We start from the raw sequence: 23,736 nt of genomic DNA, 5'->3' as shown, positions 1-23,736 counted from the left end.
AAACTTTTTTTTTAATAAATTCAATTTTTTCTATTCCGATCGAAGTAACTTCAAAAAATGTAATTTGAGCGCATCAACTGGTTCTTCAATTGTAAAAAAACGTTGACTTCGCCCTTTATTGTCAATTTGCCAGAATACGAAGAAATAATTTGATGCCAAACAACGGCAGATAAATATAAATTCAATAATTTGACTGTTTAAAAACGTTTTGTATGAACTAATGTTTGAAGGCTCACGCTGGGAAATAATTCGTCGTCTCTGATTTTTTGATTTTTTTTTGACTTTTGACAAACAAATGCTGTTGTACTATTCAAAATGACTGTTCTACGTTGCTCTAATGGAATCTCGAAATGCTTTGTGCGCAAAAATTTTTCGTTGGATTTGGCTCGTCCTGAAAGATCCATTAATATATCCATGAATGAGTTTTTTCTTTGCACTAATCGACGAGAGCTTTTTTGTCAAATTATGTGCTATCCAACGGAAACAAATCTTTTTGAGATCCAAGAAAAATCAAAGAAGGGATCTACGTTCGAGTGAAAATTGGAAAAACGTATTTATTCAGCTTGAAAAAGCATCATGTGAAGTAGACGAAGATAAAGTGAAAATAGTTTTCTTGGAGACTATTGATGATACCGAAGGAACATTCAAATTGGTCGAAAACGATGCATCTTATGAACAATATGAAATAAAACCTGAAAAGGGGGCAAGAGGGTATATTATTATTTCCCTATTTCTTTATAAATATTTGAAAAATAAGATGTACCCTAATTTTCGTTTGATCTAAGCTAGAGTCTACCTATTTTTTCGAGTTTTGAAGTCTTAATTATTATAAAAAAGAAAGTTTTATGATTAAAGTTATCATTCATTTTATATTTTAGATAGATACTACTTTTATTTACGATAACTCTATATTTCTATAATTTCATTAAATTTGAGTAATTTAAGGAGAAAGAGTATAAAATTTTTGAAGTTTTATTATTAATTAATAAACAATTCCAAAATAACAAAATGATTTTGTTTCACTGCTAGTAAATGTATCATGGTAAAAAAGTTGTTTTTTTTTCAATCTAGTAATCAATCTATTTTTTTTCTGCAGCTAATCATTTCTGAGAAAAAGTTTGAGAGTTAATAATAAATAAAGTACTGTCAATAAACTACCTGTAAGTATCATCCACAATTATTCATAGAATCAAAAAACCCAACGAGAATTTATTACAAATAAATAAATTCTTGATAATCGTCTGAATTTTACTGTACTATGAAAACGAAGACATTTAAATTCTGAAACCCACTGGTACTATCTATCAGTTTAAAAGTACCACCGGTACATAATGGACTGTGGTTGTTCTTCCGCTTATTTGGGACCATCTCTTGACCAAACATGCGGAGCGGGGTCCGTTTATCTATTTATGACGCTCTTAGATACATTTATAAGAAATACGTGTGAAATATCGGAAGTATGTGAGAGAGTGATTCCCAAACTAAAACCGGACAATGAATATGATTTTGTTGTTATTGGTGGAGGTAGCGGAGGTGCTACTGCTGCCGGTAAGTTAGCCCAAGTGCCAGGATGGAAAGTTCTTCTAATTGAAGCTGGAAATGATGAACCACCGGGAACACAGGTAAATTCAAATATAATATACAATTCAGAATATGGATCATTTGATAGAATCTCAAAATTTGTCGTTTTATAGTAGCTAATACAATCCTGATTTTTAGTGTGAATAAAAACTAGCCGAAATTTCTTAAACCTTTCGGACACAATCAAAATATTCAATTTTTGATGACATGATTAGTTAGGTAACAAAAAATTGATCAAAGAACCACGAATTTCAAGTTAAAAATCAACTTGTTTATACCCCAACTCATATCAATACATATCTACGAATTATTGCATTTATTTTGTAATAAATTGTAAAAGAACAAATTATGAAAAATAATACAATTTTTTGTACGTCATTAATGAACCAAAAGATGCCAAAACTTTTTTTTTAAGAATCTATGAAAATTGAGTATATAAAGTTGAGTAATAATCCACAGATTCTTAATTCAAAAACGACTTGAATGAAGCCCAACTAAAAATCTATGAAATCATGTATTTACATTTTGTAATTTCTAAATACGAGAAAAAATCGGACAATCAGAAGCAATATATGGGTATGGTTCCAGAAGTACCTGGCCCAACAGTGAAAAAACAAAAATTTTGAAAAAAATATATTTATTTTTTAGCGTGATCTCCTTGTAGTTCCATACACCTTTTCTTCAGATCCTCATTTTATAATAAGAATTGTCAATCTCCTCAAAATAACAATTTACTGAAGGCTTTACCTCTTGATTGCTGGAAAATATTTGACCACCGAGTCATTTTGACAAGTCTGGGAACAGAAAATTATCCCAGAGGGCTGAATCTGGTGAATAGAGTGCATGTGGTAGCAATTCAAAATTTTGATCATTGCAATAACGGATGTATTGCAACTTTCTTCTAAATTACCTCAACAAATGCGGCGATTTTTGCTTTATTTGTTTGCTTGAACGCTGCAAATAGTTAATTTTTCATATTTCAAGATAGTAAATGGAAATTAGCCCACGCTAATTCCAAAAAACCAATGCCGTGGCCTCGCCTGCAGATGGAACGGTTTTTGCCTCCATCGGTGCCAATTAGTCCATTATTTTGATTGTTTGTTTGCTCCGGATGTCAAGTGAAAAACCCACGTTCCATCCATAGTTATTAAAACAGCTTTATTTCATTCCATCGAGTGCAAATAAAAGTATTGTATCACATAACGATGACCAATTTTTTCCATGTTCACAAACGTTTACTATTGATAGCTGTCAAATATATAAAATGTGGAAAATATGAAGTAAAGTTAATGACAAAAGTTTCCCATACAAAAAAATCCATCTTTGAATCTACTAACATGTCACACATTCTTCCACAGAACCAATTATTCACCAAATCGTTAATCCTACGTCAATTAATAAATCATAACTTCAACGCCTTCTTAAGATTGCTTCCAATCAAAATCTGGAAACTTCCTACATTAGGAATATATTTTCTAAATTTATTCAATCATTTCCTATGAACCTGAGATACTACAAACTTTCAAGTTATAATTAGTACATAATCCCTCATTGTGCATGATTAATGATAATTAAAATTGAATTATGCCAAATGTATAAAAATAATACTGTCTCCATATTAATGGAAGACTAATTATATACTGAATTATAATCTAATTATATGAAAATGATTCAAATAATGGGATCAAATGTATACTATAATTTGAGGAAAAGACATAACAGGTATTAGTTTGGAATTTGACAGGATAAGATCTAAAATGAAAATATGCCAACAAAATTCACCAAAAATACTGACAGAAATTGAATAGATTGTTAATAAAATAGATTAAAAAACAAACTCCATGGTAAACAGATGAAATAAAGAAGCAGATGGAATTGAAAAAAGAAAAATGGTTGATTTACTAGGCGACAGAACGCAGAAAAACTATGAAACCAATGAAGAATATTTGAGGAAAAAGTGAATGATCTGGTGAAAACATCGAAACAAAATACCTGGAGAGAAATTGGAGAACGATTGGAATTGGATAGTGAAAATAAACAAAACTTATGTTATAGAGTGCTGAGAAATTCACAAAGAAATAGCGAAGCTCACACGATGGAAATCAAGAAGAAAATGGAGAAATCACTACAGAATAGAGTATAAAAAAGGTATAATAGAATAAGAAGGAATTAAAGTATAAAAAGTCAACGAGTCGGAGATGGTGGTTCAGACTGCTCAGAGAGTATTACCGAGTCCTTTCCGATTAACAAAAGGAAATCAAGGGGTTCGTGAGGTATCATAGAATTGTGATAAATGTAGAGACAATTTTCTCTTCATCTCTCTTTGAAAAAGACAAGTTATTTTTTTAGAGCTGGCTATCATCTCATTTCATGTAAGAGTTTTAAGATATGGTATTAAAATCGTGGACAATATGATTTTATACCATTTTCGACGTTGGATAAATCAACAAAAATTTGATGATCATATCGGTTCGACTTTTGGTGATAAAACACCATCTTAAACCAAGCTGGTTCATCGGATCCAATCGCTTAAAAAAGCTCGTGTAGATTGGTGCAAAGTTAGGCTGAAAAAATTCAATAGCTTCTAAGATTGTGACAGGAAAATAATTGACTGTATGGGTCTTTCATGGTGAGCCAAATCTTCCAGAAGTTGTTAGCGCACGAAATAAATGGTTGACTGGTTTCCGTAATAACTCGATATATGGCTAGTGTTTCATTAGAGCAAATTAGAACGGTCAATTTTGAATGATGCACCGGCATTTGTTTCCCAGAAGAATCATGAAAACTAATCGAGCTTTTGTCAGTTAAAAAAACCTTCTTGAACAGTCTAAACATCGAATTGATGGGTCATTCGCCACGCATTTGGTATTTTGTTGGAGTTCAACACTTGAAGAAGTTCAAATGACATGTTTTGGAAGTACCTCAATCGGAATGGACAAATAGGTTTGATAGTTGGTTCAAACGCATACTAAAATATTTTGATTCCAATGAAGAATATATTGGAAATCAATAAAACCATATCCAATTATTAGTATTTGTTGCTTAATATAGTTTCTGAAAATAAACACTAGTCATGAAAATAAAATAAATCAAATGATTCCACTAATTATTCAACTGTTATATATTATAATATTATACAAACACAATTCTTGTAACTTCAATGTTAACAGCATTATTATATTATCAGGATATTTACACCCAAATATTAAACTATTTCGAAACGAGATGAGAAAAAAAAACAAGGCTACGATATGCAAAACAAGTTTTTCAACCATACTTAAAACCATAAATGTATCCGACATATAATTATTCTGAAAGCAATAAAAATACTTCGTTAATTTAATTACCTAAAGCATTCTTTTGTTCTTGACATAGGTTCCATCCATGGTAGTGAATTATCATGGTAACAAACTTGTCGATTGGGATTATAAAACTGAACCGGAACAGTGGGGTTGTCAAGGATATCCCGAAAAAAGATGTTCGTGGCCTAGAGGTAAAGTCTTGGGAGGATGCAGTGTCATAAACGGAATGATGTATACTAGAGGAACGCCGAATGGTAATTTCAATATTCATATCTGCATTATTACCATATTAAAACAATAATAAATTGTTGAAGGTATAATGACTTTGAACGTTTATATCAGAAATCGTGATTGAATTATCAATTTTTAATGATTGCAAATTTAGCAATCAATAACAAGTTTGAAGCCATTAGTTTCTTAAGCAAAACTGGACGAAAAATTATAGTACTTTCATTTAAAATCATTATATCGAAGCAAAAACTAATTTCGTGTATATACAGAGTAACGAAGGTCTTTAGGATTCAATCCTAGCATTAGTATATTTGGTGCATCCTTCAATATCACTTCTACCATGTTTCTGACGATTTTCCAATTCAACAATCCTATCTTAATCATAGCCAGTTTCTTCTCGTTGGCTTCCAATACATGGAGGCATTTCCCATACCTGGCGGTAGCTGGATCAATCATGGTATTCATTTTTGATTACCAGGTACCGCGAATTGTGTTTGATTCTCAGCGTATTACCAGAAACTGGTAAAGATATTGCAACCAAGCTAATAATTTTTCGTTAGAATGAACAAATCTCGTTGTTGTTTATAGTGACTACATACAGTTTGTCTTTACGTTCGTACGCACCCATGAATTCTTCAAGATAGGATCAGACTCTTTTCGCAAATAGTTCAATCCTTCCTCTAGGTCATGGTTTCCTTCGAACGGCGCTAGTCGATTTTTAAGGACTAATTTCGGTTTTCCATCGGGGATCTTACATATGCGATAGATAAAAACATTGATCCTTTTCTTGATTAAGGGCTTTCCCAGGATTCTTGTGATTTTCGGGAGAAACCCTTTCTCGTCGTTGGGTTGTGCAATCATGGTTTGTCCCCCTCCTCAAAATAAACATATAAATAAAAAGGAATTGGTTCGAGAAAACAAGATGAATAAATCTTTGTAAAAAGCATGAAAAAAAACCGTTGCATTCTCTGAAATTTATACTCTATCATCTTAACTGAACAGAACCGGCTCCGCGGCCCATGTCATAGACGAATTCGTAACAATATTCCAATTCTATTAAAAATAGTGATACGCTTTTGGATTACCACAGCTTCATCGTTTTTTTGCTCTCTAGAAAGTATTGGAGTTTCTCAAAGCAACCAACCTATATAAATGAATATAATTTGTGTTCTATTTCATAATAGTCCTTTACGTAATTCTCATATTTTTTTTATTTCTGTGCTAATGACGAGCACTATTGAGGCACGTCAAATTGGAAAGAAAAAAAAAACGATTGATGTGGTTAAATATGTTTGTTTTTATTATTTTTTCCTTGTACATTGGGTTCCTAAATATACGATTGTTATATGACACGTGGAGAATTATTACAGAATTTTTTTTTAATAAAATAGTGAAGGCTTTTTTCGAGATTTTTTACTCAAATGACTCAATAGACTGTCATTCAAAGTAAGTGTTAAAAACCTTGGTGAATTCCTAAGAATCAAGTTTTCTTCGACGTTGCTTTCGATATAAATTTTGGTGATGATGAAAAAGTTTTCTTCGATAATCGATATCCCGAACAGAACTTTTGGTCTAAATAAACCCGATACATTTATAATAAATATATTTATATTTATATTTATAATAAATATAGTCGAGTTTTGGTATAGTTCAAAGTAGAAAGTGAATATATAAAATGTGAGTTGAAAATATTCTGCTAAAACTAAAATAAAGATATATCGAAACCAGAAACAATTATTTTTGAATGAATGTTCCAGAAAACAGGAGCTGAAAGGTCAGGGGTTGTCTCAGATTGATGTGAAATGAAAGGAATTTATGACCAATAAATGTCCGACAATTATGTAATAATCAGACCAGGCCATTTTTTGAGATTTAATAATCCGATACGTACCAAAACAATCAGATCAACTGGCAAATGTTAATATCGATCGAATTTCATAGAATAACGATCAAATTTTATTATCTCATCTTGTTTAGCAAGAATTTATTTCAGTCATTCTTGTATATGCAGATTGAATCACCTTATTTCAAAAAGTCCATAGTTGGCAAACGGTGATATTTTCCAGAATTTTTTCTGTCATTGAATTATGAATATCAATTAGTCATTCTACACAGATGCTCCCAGAAGTACCTGGCCCCACAAAAATGGAAAAGGATCAGGAATATATTGAGCAGCTACACCAATAAGCCGTATAGCTGAAGCACGTACTGCTTTTGAGATGCTTTTCTCCAGCGCTCTTCTTTTTAGATTGTTCTGTAGTAATTCTAGTGACAAGTTTTTCTGGATTAGTCGTCGACATTTAGCCAATTTTCCATTGAAGTTATTGTCTCTAAAGAAAACAATTGCAGTCGAATTCCATAGATTACAAACCCTAACCAATGCTTGGTTTTTCTGACTATATACTACCTTTTATTTGGTTATATAATGTAGTGATTTCAGGTTTTCTCATGTCACAATTCTCAACATCGATATCATCGTCTCGATGCAAAGAGGAAACGAGAAGCGCATTTCTTTCGAATACAATCTTTTATTTGACCTTGAATCACTGAGCAACGTCTTGACGTTGTAAATCATTTTGCAACCTTAGGCATAGATTTTTCCACTAAATAATGTTTGCATTGAGGCAGTGGAAAGCATTTTCATGATAAAAATACGAGAATATTTAATAGAATCCATGAATTTTAAAATCCATTTCATACTAGCTCGAGAATATTTCTAGATTTAACGATATTTATCTCTATAAATGAGAAATATGGTAAAATCCACAGCAGAGTGAATCGGCTTCTTCAATTTAAATGTTCGTTTCCCATTCAACATAATTGGATAGTTAAACGTAAGATAACGAGTCTTGGTTAATGGCGTATGAACCATTGATTAATGTGTTGTAAATACCGTGTGGGTCTAATGATTTTATCCTTCTCAGATTACGATTCCTGGGCCGCAGCCGGTAACGAAGGTTGGAGTTACAAGGACGTCCTTCCGGTATTCAAGAGATTCGAAGACAACAAAGAAATCGGAAATCTCGTGGATGCGGAATATCACGGAATTGGAGGACCGTTGACGACATCGAGATTCAACGATCAACCGGAATTGGCCTACGATGTTTTGAAAGCAGCCAAGCAAATAGGGCAAAAGGTCACTAAAGATATCAACGGCAAAGATTATTCTGGATTCACGATTGCTCAAAGTAATACGAGGTAAGGATTATTAAATTTAAGTAGAAAGGTTCAATAATATCTCCAAGAACGTATCAAGAAATAACATTTGAAAACTTTCTATTCAATTTATGAAAAATAATGAGAATTATTACATCAATAATCATCGATATTGAATAAATAGATGAATTATTGCTCATAAGCTAGAAATGACATATTTAGAACCAAAAAATATGCTCAAATCACGATTTTTTATAAAACTTAGAATTGAGTAATATTGATTTCGTAGCATTCGCGACCCATCTGCACAGAATATGTTTAATCTGACTGATCAGCTTTGGTTGTTTGTAGACATACCAATGCTTCCAGAGTAGTAGAAAAACAATAGAACGATGGCACCTTCTAGACCATTCCGGAATTAAACTAGCTTCCCATTCGGATCTCCAGATGTTTCGAGGGTCTATCAGGCAAAAATATCTGCATCTGCAGTCAAAGAGTCTTCATATTCTGATATAATTTAGATATAACTGTGGACTCGCCGACAATACCGATTTTGAAAATATTCTGGAGTGGAATGAGAACAATCTGATTGAGTTTAATGCATCAAATATTCAGACTTCTCTTTTTACAAAGAAGGGTAGGTGTTGAGGTTGAAAACAATATGTCCTGGCATAATCACGAGGCTGAATTAGCTAAGGCAGTTGAAAGAAATTGTATCACTATTTATAACCAAAAAACTGAGTACTCTGCAACAGCTTTAATCCTCTACAAGGTCCAGAGTTGACCAGAAACTTGGACAGCTCGTTTACCGATATTACAGATGGTCTTCCGAGCTGTCCAGCATAATCCCGCATAGAGCAGTATCTGCAGGACCTACTCAACAGGCAAATGAACACCGATCTCACCTGCATTCGCCCAGAGTGTAAATTGATTGGAACCCAGCTACCAAGGCACGTTTTCCCGTAGACTACAACCTACAGCAGTTCATGATTGATATCCACGGCAGACACCACTCGATTGTAATAGGATTTATCTTCTTAAGCTTACTTTTTACAAAAAAAAGCTAACCAAAAGATTAACTCTCGTGTTGAATGCGAATTTTTCAATTAACCCCCATATCAATATATAAATTAGACACACAATGTTTATGTGGATGTAAAAAGATAAGTGATTTTCGACAACCATTTATAACTAGGAATCTTTAGGTGAGACCTCATTTAAAAATAGGATATAAAAATGATATAACAAACTTTTTATATCCATACTAACAAAATTAGGATCGTAAGAATTTTTTATACGATTTTCATCCTCTTAAAAAAACAATCCGTATAGTTGAGAAGCAGCTTTATATTGAGGACGCAAATAAGGGCTGTATTATTAAAGATTTTTATTATTATAGTGAATATTTTGCTGGGATTTTAGTGTCGTGGAAAATTTATTATGGAAGATTAATTCTCTTTATAAAAATAAATAAGTAACTCGTAAAAAAATGAGTAGATTGTGCTCGTAAATTTTCGCATCTTATCAAGCATTTTAGTAGCTGAAGAGACTAATAAATTAATAAGTACCGCTATTCACGAAGCGTTTTTATTGATTGTAAACATGTTCAAAGTTATACCGTTATTCATATGTTTTGAATTCAAACTGTTGACCTGAACTTGTTAATATATAAAATTAGTTTATATAAAATTCTGAATTAACAGTTATTAGTTATCAAAGAACAAAAAAAATCAATATTGTAGCACAAAAATATTCCTAAAGAAATTTCGAGAGAATAAAATTGGTCATCCCTATTATACACTTACAGGGAAAATGGGTGTATACCAAATTTGTGGCTCTAACTAACCCAAAATAACTAATCTCAACTTAATCAAAGTACACCATATTTATTCATAATTTGTCATTATTCCACATTTTCCTTTTTTTTGAGTAAAACAATCAAAGTTCTGTTTAAATATTGCCCTATTTTGAGCGCGTATAATAGACGAGGTCGGTTTTGCATTATCGTGCTACGTATAACGCCTTTTCTTATGAAAAAATTTGAGGAAATTTCGTTTGAAGATTGGTTCAGTCGATTTAGATGATTGCAATGAAGATATGCATTAATATTTTGACCTGCAAACAACCTTTTGGGGTATATACACGGCTCCGTAGTACTTCGTGGTAATTTATTTAGCGAGGGGAACTGCCTTTTGTGTCTAGGATTAATATATACTGAAGACTCATTTTTTATTTTCGTATCCAATAAAAAGTGTTAAAAAACAATGAATCAATGGATTATTTTCTCTTCAGACGGATTATGAGAGACTGAAACAAGTTTTTCAGGTAGGTAGACAATTACAATTGTCGTTGATGTATTATCCAGAAAATTCTCTCAAGAACTATAGCAATTAGAGAAGAATTTAAAGACCAAGAGACTATGCATCATTAGAAAGTTATCAGAGTTTTTCGTAAATCTGTGAACATTAGTTCAAATCTCGTCCATAAAAGTTGAATCGTTGTCTGAAATAGTACGAATATAAATCAGTACTAGCAGATCCGGCCACGCGTTGCTGTGGCTGAGTGATTTAAAAATGACGTATAGCGTGTAGTCTAAGAAAATATATCACATTAAAGTTTGGCGTCATCTATTAGGTGCAAAGGACAAAATCTCACAGTTCTCTGTAAAGAAATTCCCTTAAGCCACCCAGAAAATACGATTAATAACAACAATCAACGTTATTGATCATTTTACTGAATTACATATATATGCCAACTTTTATGAACATCAGTTGATTCGTTTTTTAGTTCATTCCGAATATAGACACGGACATTGAATTTTTATATATTAAGATATTCAAAATTTCAGAAACGGTGCTCGTCTAAGCAGCGCTCGGGCTTATTTAAGGCCTCAAAGGTATAATCGAAATCTTCATGTAATGGTGAACTCAACTGCTACGAAAATAAATCTTAGAGTCGATGGTAAACAAAAGATAGTACACAGCGTAGAATTCATTTACGAAAATAGAACTTATACCGTGAAAGTGAAAAATGAAGTGGTACTTGCAGCAGGAGCTCTGAATTCGCCGCAGATTCTCCTCCTCTCTGGAATTGGACCTAAAGTAGATCTTGATCGGGTGAGTGCTATTCTCTGTTTTAAGATTACCATTCTTTCTCTAAACTTCGAGTATGATCAATGATTAATCGATTCGCCAAAGAAAGAATCTGATTAGTTCCAAATAGAGACGAATGGAAAATCATCTGAAAGTATTGATAGTGATTTGAACATCCTCTTATGATTATTGTTCATATAGACAGTGCAGAAAGATTTATTTCAGGAACTTACTTTGTTATAGATCAAAATGTGCATCTGATAATTAAAATGATGAACTATAAATTATTTCATGTCATAATTATTTTTCAAATCTGCTATTTGAAAAAATATAAGACTCAAATAACACGAATAACTTATAATATTTGGTCCTGTCACTCCAATTCACCCCGAATTAGATCCAATGGAATTAGTTTGGGGTACAATGGAACTCTTGGGAGGAAAATTGGAGATTTCAACTTCTTCAATACACCTGGAAAAAATACTCTTCAGAAAATGAGGTAGTGGAAAAGATGGAAAAACGCCTGAAGATAATAACAGACAGTGAATAAGTTCCAAACTGTAAAGAAGGAAGAAAGATTGAAACAACTATCGAAGGTGGTTGATCTAAACTAAACACAAAAGATTTTATTATGCTGTGGAAAAGAAAACGTGATCTTTAGGACTGCACTCTTCTTCTTTTCATTACTAGCTAGCAACAACATGTACTCATTGTTTGATGGCATCTTTACAACTGAGAACTGAACACGTTATGACGCATCTACGTATCAGTCGCAAGCCACGACATTAAACACGTTGCCAGTGTCATAGTTAATGTCTTGGTTTGCCAGCGTGATGTAACAGGGCACTAAGATTCGTGTGAATGAAAATATAGGTAAAAATTACAGATATTAGTAACTTAGAATATCTCTACTAATAGTATAGATACTCAAATTGAATTATGTTTGTGCTGGAGCATTCTAAAGTTTAGTTCGTGCTAGGACATGGCGATGTTTACATCTGGCCGTAAAAAAAAATCATACACTTATCGCTGGCGAGTAGTTATGATTTAAACGTAAAATTATTAATTTTTCTATTGTCATCAGAACGAAATGGATACAGGGGAAGAGCTCTTTCTTCATGATATAAGATGGTAATATAAAAATCTCATAATTTCCAGAAGATACTCATATCTGCAATAACTGATCATAAGAGAAGAGCAATTGCAAACTTTGTAGAATATATTGAACACAATGTTCATACTATCAATTCAACAATGTGTGACGCGCGTTTTGATAATCAAGTTATCGTCTTCAGAGACTGAAAGTAAACTGTTTTCTTTCGATTCATATGATACTAATTATACAATCAGCAGTACCGTCCTAAAATAACTTTCTCTATTCAGATATGCACAATTCAAAGCTAAGGTGATTGATTCTATTTTTATTTTGTACATGCATAGAAAAAAGTGCAACAATATTGTTGCACAATTATATCAGCTATCAAAGCTTCAAAAGATGATTCCTTCATTATCAGTTATGATATATCTAGTGTTTTTCAGGTTGGTATAAAACAAATACATGAACTACCTGGAGTAGGAAGAAATCTCAAAAACCACGTTGCATTTTATATTACCTATTTATTAAAAAAACAAAAAGCTTTCGTGGATTTGGATTGGGCGACTGCCTTAAATTATATTATCAATAGAAAAGGACCCATGTCGTCAACTGGTAAGATGATTCATAATAAATATATATGTTCATATAGAGTATCAACGATAATATGAATGCTTCAAAATGCTTCAAAATGCTTCAAAATGCTTCAAAATAGACAGCAACTAGCCAGATCTTACGAAAGTATATATACAAATATACTAATTGATCGAAATCACTAGTTGAGCTTTTCTTTTCTGAAATTACCTCTTATCAATGATAATCTAGTTGAGTTGGTTAAGTTTACAAATGTTCTTCAATAATTTCGCTGGATGTTTATGAAGAACTGAACATTCTTTGAAAATATGTCCTACTTACATATCTTCAAATTCTAAACGAATGACATATCTATTCAATCTGGCAAACATAGGTTGATCTATGGTTTATCAAAAATTGTAACTTTGTAAACCAGTCATATTTAATATTTGGTCCAAAATCGCAAAGAAAAAACGGCTGATAACGAAGCCTTGGACATAGAATTAGTTCCTACTTTTAAGAAAATATGTTTTCAAGGTTTCACAGGATACACCACAGGTCACAAAGGACATTGTTTCCTTTCTTCTAATCCAAATTGGATTAAAACAACAAGTTATTTTGTATATCATATGGAGATGGGCTCCAAGGAGACATTTGAACTTTTACCATGTTACGTGAGGAGACAGTATTTGGTTAAAAGCTTCCGGCGCTTTGGATAGCTAGAAAGCTTTTCAATAGAGATATGTGCAATTTATGCTTGGATTCCACAGACCTGGTGCTACCACCGCAAGATTTTGATGACATAGTTTCTCTGCAAGCGAACAATCTGCTCTATATTTGCTAATTCCATTCTAAAAGTCTTCCTTCCCTCTGTGTAAGTCTCAATCAGGATCTAATCATACGCCAAAAGCGTGTTCAAAAACTACGTAAAATTTTGTATTCTTACCAATTAGTTCCTTGATGGAAGATAACACATGATTATCCTACTACTACTACCAGTCTTTTTTGTTTTCACTGCCCGCAACAATAGAAAATTTAAATGAAATATATTTTTAGGAATGTCCCAAGTGACGGCAAGAATCAATTCAAAATACGCAGATCCAAGTGGTACTAACCCAGATCTCCAGATATTTTTCGCTGGTTATTTAGCTCATTGCGCTAAAACGGGGGAGGCTAAAGCTCTAGAGCAACCAGATAAACCAGAAGCTTCTAAAACTCTAACTATGTCTCCAGTTACTCTTCATCCGAAAAGCGAAGGTTACGTAACACTTAGATCTAAAAATCCTTTAGAACCACCAATTATGGTAGCCAACTATCTTTCAGAACCCGAAGATGTTCGCGTTTTGGTTGATGGTATCAGAGTCATTCAGCGATTGATGAATAGCACAATTATGAAAGAGAAGTATGGACCAGAAGAGATTAAAGACGATTATGGACCCTGTGCCTCAAAATTCAGGTATAACTCTAATAAAAATTCTGATAGGTATCACTAGAATTAATTGAAAGCACAGGGAGTTGAGGTGATAAGTACTAAATTATTATCTCTTCAAATTGAATTAATAAATATCTTCCTAATTCAACTCTAGAACTCTAGAATATTGTAGAAATTGATACGAAATTCAGAAACATCTTTTATACTTAATACTATACATTATTGGTTATTTTAAGAGTCAGCTAAAACTGCTGAAAAAAAAATATCACATGACTCTTATCATTTTTTTCTGAAGCTCCGATTATAAAATAATCATCATTATATATGAACGTGCCATAGATTATTAGATTCCTTTCAAGGAGGTATTTGACAGTACACTTTATCTATTATTATTTGAACGATCGTAGATAAGGTAGTGGAATTTGTAAGATAAATATTGAGGTTTAGAGTTCTCAATTAGTGATGATAGATACCGTATTCGTCAAAAACAAGATCATTTTGATTTATAGATGTATTTGCGTTTATCCAAACTAATTAAAATTTGGATTTTATCATCAAATATAAAACTCGAAGTATCCCATTTACTCCAGGGCAGTAAACCTCAGGAATACCTCAACATTCCGTGACAATAGAATGTTTTGAAACGTCATTATTTCGGGATTCGAATAAATAAAAAAAATTGGGAGGTGTGAAATTCAGAACTAGCCATTTGACTCAACCCTGTCATCTAATCTATCTATAACGATATTTCTAATTAGAAACTGTAGAATTCACTGTAATAGTGGAAGAAGCACTATCCTCTCAAAACGTGTAATTCGAGACGATTAACTAACGATTATCGCTAGAAACAAAACGCTAAAGTATAACAAACCTTGTATCTATAACATTCACCCCGTAACTTATGAGATTATTTCATATAAATATCTTATTCAGCTTAATAAATAGGACAATCATATCTTTGGTAAGCAAAAGTACTTCAGTCACTAACAACAGAGGTCAGTACCGATATTAGATACTGTGAATTCAAATTGTACCAGTGATTTTAAAGATATGGTTCTATCGAATTCCCACTGATTAGAGGTCTTTCCCTTCTATCAACACGAAACGTGAAATTTAGAAGATAGAGACAGAAAATATAGCAAGTTTTGAAAACTAACTAGCAATATTAATACTATTGAATAGGTTTTATCGAAATTTTTGAAGTGAACCTTGCCATAGAATTTCACTACTACAACCTTCAATATATAGTTTTCATTTATCACTGGTTTCTGTACAATCGTTGCAGAGATTAAGTGAGGAAGGAGATTTCTGAATATAACTTCATTCAATTCGATAATCTTTCATCAGAATATTTTGATTATATATTTATCGAAAAATGCATTTTCAGTTGAGTACTTCTACAATTATCTATTTCGATATTATCTTATAACTATTGTCCATGTTGATTCCGGAAATCTTTTTACAGCTACGACTCAGATGATTTTTGGGAATGTGCGGTGAAATATTATACAGGAGCTGAGAATCATCAAGCGTGTTCATGTAAAATGGGACCGTCCACTGATCCAATGGCAGTTATCGACAGCAAACTAATGGTTCATGGTATAGATGGTATCAGAGTGATGGATGCTTCAGCCATGCCGATACTTGTATCAGGAAATACTCATGCCACTATAGTGATGATGGCCGAAAGAGGCGTTGATTTTATTAAGGAACGGTGGTTACCTAAATACTTTATGAATGATTTAGATTTCCAAAACCGATTTGGTGGAAGTAATTCAGCAATAGGCAACAAACCTCCTTTTGGTGGAGCTGACAAAATCGACGGTAATCATCATCCGCATTTCAACAGATTTGGTAAAAGTAATACTCCAAGATCCCATTATCCAAACTGGGGACACCATCATCATAACTTTTTTAATGATGGACATGACTTTCATTTCTTTTCTGAGAATAACAAAAATAATGGAGGTAATAAACTCCTTTGAAAAGTGTGAGTTTTGAATATGCATTTGGTTAATCTATGGAAAGTATTATAGATAGTTAAATAATTAATTGATATTATAAAATAGATAATTATTTATAATTGTATAAAAATTAGGTTTAGTTTGTATAGTCAGAATTATCAATAAATTTTCAGAATACATTGTTCCAATCATCTATTTAACTTTATTTGATTCCCATTTATACCTACATCCAAATATCCCGCTAATCACCAAACAACGATGTGGAGATCACATATTCAATGGTTCAAGATATCAAAATTCAAAAATTTCTCATCATACAATATGAGAAATTAAGAAAAGCGATTGCCTACTGGTGAGCGTTGTAGGAATATTAGAAAATTCCTTTCAATTGTTCCTCATAGGCAAAAAAAAAGATTTTGCCGAAAGAAATGATAGAATAATCCCAGAAAAGGTACGTGAAGTGCAGTATTACTGAGAGTAATACTAATAAAGAATATAAACCATACTTGATCAAAGTGCGATTATTCTATCCTATCAGTTTGGCTTCCGCAACATGCACTCTACAATAGATGAAATACATCATAGAGCAAATATAATAGAGACATCTCTTGAGGAAAATAAAATATACTCAGCTGTCTTTTTATATATTGCAAAATCATTTGATAAAGTCACTAAAAATCAACCTGAAAGATCGTACAATCAGAGTTTGAACAAGAAAACAAATTTTCAGAGCATCGACTGATTAAAGCAGAGGTTCTTCAAGGCTGGGACACCAATACAGTAACTGTTATATACTTGTGACATTTCGAAAATTCAATTAACAAAATGTCTTAATCAACAAATGGCATATTAAAATCAATGAGGAGAAATCTGTCAATACCAACTTTGCTTATAAGAAGATAAGCAATCTTTCAGAAGCTCACAACTATCAAAAATAAGGTTCTAGTATAAAAAAACTCAAACTGGTTATGGTTTACAACTATGGGGCAGTATAAGTGACAGTAATCTGCAAAAAGTACAAAACCGAATACTAAGGAATATATGTGGTAGAACAATGAAGATATACACTGTGACTCCATATAAAAATAGTCAAAGAAGAAATTGGCTGAAGATAACCACATAAATAACTACATGCTGGAACTTCTCGATAAACAACACACACTCCGCAGACTCAAGCGCACCAAGCCTTTTGAACTTGTGCGAAGAGTGGCAGTTATAATCCAGTTCAATAGTTAGTATACACAATAATGAATCACGCATAAAAGTCTTTATCTTAAGCGAACCATTGAGAATACATTGAGGATAGTATAGTACTGAATACACTGATTTGAATCCAGCAATAACCTCCAATTATATAAACGCCCCTTTTGAAGTGGAAAGAAGTTTCTCCATTCATAATTTTTTATATTTGATCATGAAAATTCACTGAATACACTGATTTGGATCCAACAATAACCTCCAATTATGAAAACGCTCCTTTTGAAATGGAAAGAAGTTTCTCCATTTATAATTTTTAATATTTAAACATGAAAATTCACTGAATTCACTGATTTGGATCTAGCAATAACCGCCAATTATATAAACGCCCCTTTTGAAGTGGAAAGAAGTTTCTCCATTTATAATTTTTAATATTTAAACATGAAAATTCACTGAATACACTGATTTGGATCCAACAATAACCTCCAATTATGAAAACGCTCCTTTTGAAATGGAAAGAAGTTTCTCCATTTATAATTTTTAATATTTAAACATGAAAATTCACTGAATTCACTAATTTGGATCCAGCAATAACCGCCAATTATATAAACGCCCCTTTTGAAGTGGAAAGAAGTTTCTCCATTCATAATTTTTTATATTTAAACATGAAAATTCACTGAACTCACTGATTTGGATCCAGGAATAACCTCCAATTAGAAAAACGCCCTTTTTGAAGTGGAAAGAACTTTCTCCATTTATAATTTTCCATATTTAAACATGAAAATTCGCTGAATACATGGACATGGTTCCAGAAATTACCTCCAATTAAAAAAACTCCCCTTTTGAAGTGGAAAGAAGTTTCTCCATTCATAATTTTTAATATTTAAACATGAAAATTCACTGAATTCACTGATTTGGATCCAGCAATAACCGCCAATTATATAAACGCCCCTTTTGAAGTGGAAAGAAGTTTCTCCATTTATAATTTTTTATATTTAAACATGAAAATTCACTGAATTCACTGATTTGGATCCAGCAATAACCTCCAATTATACAATTGCTCCTTTTGAAGTGGAAAGAAGTTTCTTCACTTATAATTTTCCATATTTAAACATGAAAATTCACTGAATACATGGACATGGTTCCAGCAATAACCTCCAATTAAAAAAACGCTCCTTTTGAAGAAGTTTGAAAAAAAAATTCTAATTGAGAAAACATTTAGTTTCCAATTATTTTAATACCTAACGACAATCTGCTTTGTGTAATAAATGCATATTTAGGTTCCTTTCCTTACCTATATAAAAAAAAATAAAATACCTATTTATTTTAGGGTGAATCAATAAATTGAAATATGAGAATTATTTTCGCATATTTCCAATATTTTTATGCACATTTTGACCAAATGATATTTATACATATATTTTGAGTTATTCATTTGCATAATTAGATTCCTTCAGTTTTTAGTAATTTACACGAAGAATGAATTTTTAATTGCCCTTATTTCAGTGTATACGCTGTTACATATACATCACAAACTTCTTTTTATATTTATTACTCGTATAGAATATGAATCTATTTCTTTAGGGGGTGAATAACTGATAAATGATTTCCGAAGCTGAGTTTTCATAAACGGATTTGCTTTCTCTCGAAAAAATATAAACCCGAGGTAACAGAATATGCAACATAAATAATTCATATCATTTTATTTGACATCTTTTTGTTAGGAGTGAAGCAAGAGGCACAAGTAATAATATCCACGTATACCTTTATGACTGATCATTATTTTTTCATTTCGATGTTATATCACAGGATATACATTAAAGCAAAAATAAAAATGAAATAATAAATATTGATAAAAGAGTAAACCAAAATAAAATTAATTAGTTACATCAATAGTACATAGAAATATAATTCTAGTGTAAATATGAGTGTCTGTTTATTTGTATAACAGCGATATGGATACAGAATAATTAGCAGCTGTGGCTGCTGTTTAAAAAATCGAGAAAAACGTAAGAAGCAAACACAATTTGAGAAACGGTATCCAACAAATCCTGCAACTCGTTAACTAGCAAATCTTGAGATAATTTGAGACTTCTAACATCTTCAGCGATCATTAATATGACTTCTTTAAAACATTGATCATTCGAGGACCTCTTAATCTATGTTACCAACGTATGGAAGGAAGCTATAAAGATATATGGGGAATCCAGAGCAATTACATTCGTAATATCGAAAGCTTTTCACAGAGTTTGGCATGCCAAACTTTTAAATACAGTTAAGATCGTACCTTCTGTCGTCCACACTCATCGACTACCTTTGTAGTTTTCTCAAATACCGTTCCATTCAAATCACTATCGATGGTCATACCTTAGAAAGGTTTGTACAGCTTTGCCGACGATAGCACACTGGTTTCATCGTTCAAATCGGTACTCATACCAAAATAATGAACGAAAAATAATGTTTACTCCCCGTATAAAATTCGGCAAACATCTAAACAAACCGTCAGTCCACTTGGACTCATCAACTCCACTGTTCACCAATGAAAATAGCGAATCGTAACCTAAAATTCATTTCTATTCGCCGAAGGAGTATTTACACAAATTCTTTGACACATTCCTGCTGGACAGTCTGCGATAAGTAGTGGCGTGAGTTTATGGGATCAACTAGAGTTTTCATTAATCAAGGACGCCTAGGACAATTTAAGTAATACAGCAAAATGTAGCAGATTATCCATACAATTAGACCAGTTTAGAAACATCGTGTAGAGTTTAGTCATCATGTGGTTTTAAACACAAAAAACTGAATAAACGAATGACAAGAACCGAATCACCAAGAATAGTTTGATGGCGACAAGATTATTCGCATCCGATAGAAGACTACCGAAGTTCTAATAGGCGAATTGGGTACAAAAAGGGCTTAGTTCACGTCTGGTACCCTGTTAAACCAAACGCCCTTACAGGCAGTTACAAATTTACTAGTCTATTTACTTTTGTTCCAAGTGATGTTTCAGTTTAAAGTTTCAGACATTTCCAATTTTCGATGATGAATATTGCGTAAGTATCAAATTATATTACAAAATTGGATTGAGAAACTTTTCCCTGAATTGAATTAGTACATCATTGTTCATTTTCCCAATAATGGATTGATTCATTGGATGGATAAAAGTCTGATATTACCTTGAAAAATTTCAAATACAACGAAAAACAATGATGTCGAAATAGATTGGCCAGAAGCCCCGAACTGTTCATTCCAGAAGTGTAATTTATGAGATGGGATAGGAACAGCAGAAACGATTCCCCCGTCATATTATTTGTCGTTGGTCACTAAGGGATTTCCGGTTTACAGTCGAGTTGATTTCGGGTCCACTGGGAACCATTTCAGTTATGCAAAAATACTTCTGGGTGAAAGAGAAGCTAAATTAAACGTTGACCTTAGAGTTTTTAGTTTGTAGCGTATATTAGTTTTCGAAATAATTGCTAGAAGTAATTAGGAACAAAATTGATTGGATGGATAAAAGTTTTTGCTTGATTGACGGTGTCTATATGTGATGATTGATTGGAGAATTATGTAGAATTTGGTTTGGACCGTTTTTTGCTGCTATTCTTATACTAGGTCAGGTCCATCGCGCCTCCTACCTTTCTTTCACATAATCGTAATCGTAAGAATACGAGGTGAAGAGCATTTGAACGGAAGAATGATTTTTCGATGACCAAATCAATTTAATATGGATGAAATACTTTATTTTCCAACATAACCTTATTAACTCCAATTACTTATTTCAGCAATATTAAAATCATTTTAAACACATTTTTTTTTTAATTTGAAATGAATGTCAGTAATTTACCAATTAAATGTTTCATTTCTTAGAAATAGCAATAATTGTCACCGGTATATTCAAAATTAGGTAATATACTATGATGCCATGTCGACGACATGGCACTGAAAGTTTCATTTAGCTTTCTAATTCATTGAAATTATATTTTTGTTCCAGATATAGAATATATCATGAAGAAATATGATTATACTCAAAAAATTTTTGTTATTTCATGCTATCAAAGTCTTGTAGCAATTGGTTTTGTTATTAGTTTTCTATGGAGTGCAGTTTGGGAGAAAAACATATTTTTTGAGGTACCCTATATATTAATTTTGTTCTCAATTACCTTGACATATCTATTTTCTCAATGTATGAGTATGCAATGTCACGTTGTGTTTTTAAAGTCACTTTTAAGACGTCATATATCATAATACTTCATAGAAATAACTTTGTTTGTACGAGGGATGTCTAAAAGTTATTTTTTTTTCTTTATAATCAATTTTAATTTACAACATAGCATCCTACCAGGATTATATATTCAATTAAGCAATAACTCATACTTCTCAATACTCACTATTAACAGTTGCCATCTCCTTTCTAAAAATAGGTTTTAATTAATGACTCGTTTTATGAAAATCTCCCTCTTGTGTGTTCAACTTTGGAATCAAAAAAAGTCATTTGAGGGTCAAATCTTGTAAAAACGGTGGGTACTCAACCGATTCATGAATATTGGGAGATCAACGAAGTACGAGAAGCTGCGAAAAAGCACTTTCCTGGTTTTCAAAAGCGGTCACTTCTACACCCTTCGTTTACCTTATGAACTAATCTCCTGTTCTTATAGTACCATTTCTATTCCAAAAAACGTTCGCCTCCACTTTTTCAGCCGATGAAACCGTTTCTGCATTTCCCTTTGCAATCCTCTGTCTTGCTCGTTCCAGAAGTGTAGTGATGGATCCATGCTATATGAACAGTTATGAATCGAATCAAATAATCGGACTCATTTAGCTGAAACCGTGTCAATATAGTCTGGAAAATGTTTCTTCGAACAAGCTTGTAATCTAAAACGTGCCAGCGCGGACCTTATCGCGAGATAAATGCTTTCTTCTGGTATACCAATAGCTTCGTTTACATTCATTCTCTTAATCCGACGATAGTCTAGTACACATTTGTTGAATTTTTCGAATGATATCGTTGATTATCGCAGTTTTTAGTTGACCTGAATGCTCGTCGTCAATCAATGGGGATTCACACCAACGGACACAGAATAGGTTACGGTCAGAGACAGTCAAGTCAAGATCGCTGCCTCGGGATCTCAATGAGAGTGTTTTTACTGGCAGGCACGGTGAGGTAGTGTGTGAATCAGCCTTCAATGTGCTAGGCCATGTTTAAATACAACTGATACAGTCGTAAATGATAGGACAGAGTCTACGTACAAAGAAATCAGCTCCTCTTGTAATCACTTAAGCCTATTGCAAGATTATTGACGCAGAAACCAAGTATCCAAAATAGTTGAAACTTTAAGAATAATCTTTTAACGCACAGGTTAATATATTTCCCAAATTATATCGATAAATCCTGACAACTTTTCAGATAACCTTTCTTTGAGCTGCAAAATCAAATAATAGATCATATAAATACAGTAATGCTTCATACGAATTATTTGATATTAAAATTATAACTTAAAATTCTGAGAGATCCCATACTCGTACCATGAAGTGACCACATGCAGAGGATGGTTTCGAAGGAAATTCGAAAAAACGAAACTTTTTCGAAAGAAACTCCATTCCATAAAGCAAAACGAAGATATTAGATCCAATGTTTACTCAATAAAATTATTTATACTCAGATGTGTGCTTACTTCAATGTCTAAGTAGCATATACTGATTTTAATTTGTTAAAAAAATTAGAGTTCAAAATAAAATTGAGTGGCTTTGTGGTTATAGTTGTTTGTGATCAAATAATCGGTCTTAAACATTGTTTATTTTAATAGCGATGAATAATAAAATGCCTCTTTGATTAATCGATGTGCCAACAATCTTCTTTTTCTTTTCTTAATACTAAATCTTGTTTTTTTTAAGTCTGGAGAAGTAGATGTTCAGCTGTCATGACATCTCTCGGAAGGTTAGCCGGCAGATCTCCTTGCAGTTGGTTTTTTATCCTTTATCCATTCATCCCATCGATCTTTCATCGTCCTGTCGACGTGGTATCTCCAATATCGTCGTCTCGATTTTGTAAATCGTACTATATCCTAAATTTGTGTATCGTTTCTAATAATTTACTCCTGACTACTGTCCTCATCAT

General features: G+C 32.5%; 1 protein-coding gene across 1 annotated transcript; it reads left to right on the top strand.

Annotated features, from left to right (window-relative positions):
- The first annotated feature begins 1,331 nt into the window (after positions 1 to 1,331).
- LOC130901280 (glucose dehydrogenase [FAD, quinone]-like) lies at positions 1,332 to 16,445 on the top strand. Its single transcript, XM_057812502.1, has 7 exons — positions 1,332 to 1,622; positions 4,957 to 5,137; positions 8,039 to 8,312; positions 11,119 to 11,386; positions 12,902 to 13,070; positions 14,085 to 14,484; positions 15,926 to 16,445. Exons 1-7 carry the CDS (start codon positions 1,332 to 1,334, stop codon positions 16,443 to 16,445), a joined length of 2,103 nt encoding a protein of 700 aa, XP_057668485.1.
- Positions 16,446 to 23,736: the final 7,291 nt, after the last annotated feature.

Source organism: Diorhabda carinulata, chromosome X (genome assembly GCF_026250575.1).
Source record: "Diorhabda carinulata isolate Delta chromosome X, icDioCari1.1, whole genome shotgun sequence".
Lineage (NCBI taxonomy): Eukaryota > Metazoa > Arthropoda > Insecta > Coleoptera > Chrysomelidae > Diorhabda > Diorhabda carinulata.
The sequence above is the reverse complement of the archived record's forward strand: the minus strand, read 5'-3'. Positions and strand labels throughout refer to the sequence as shown.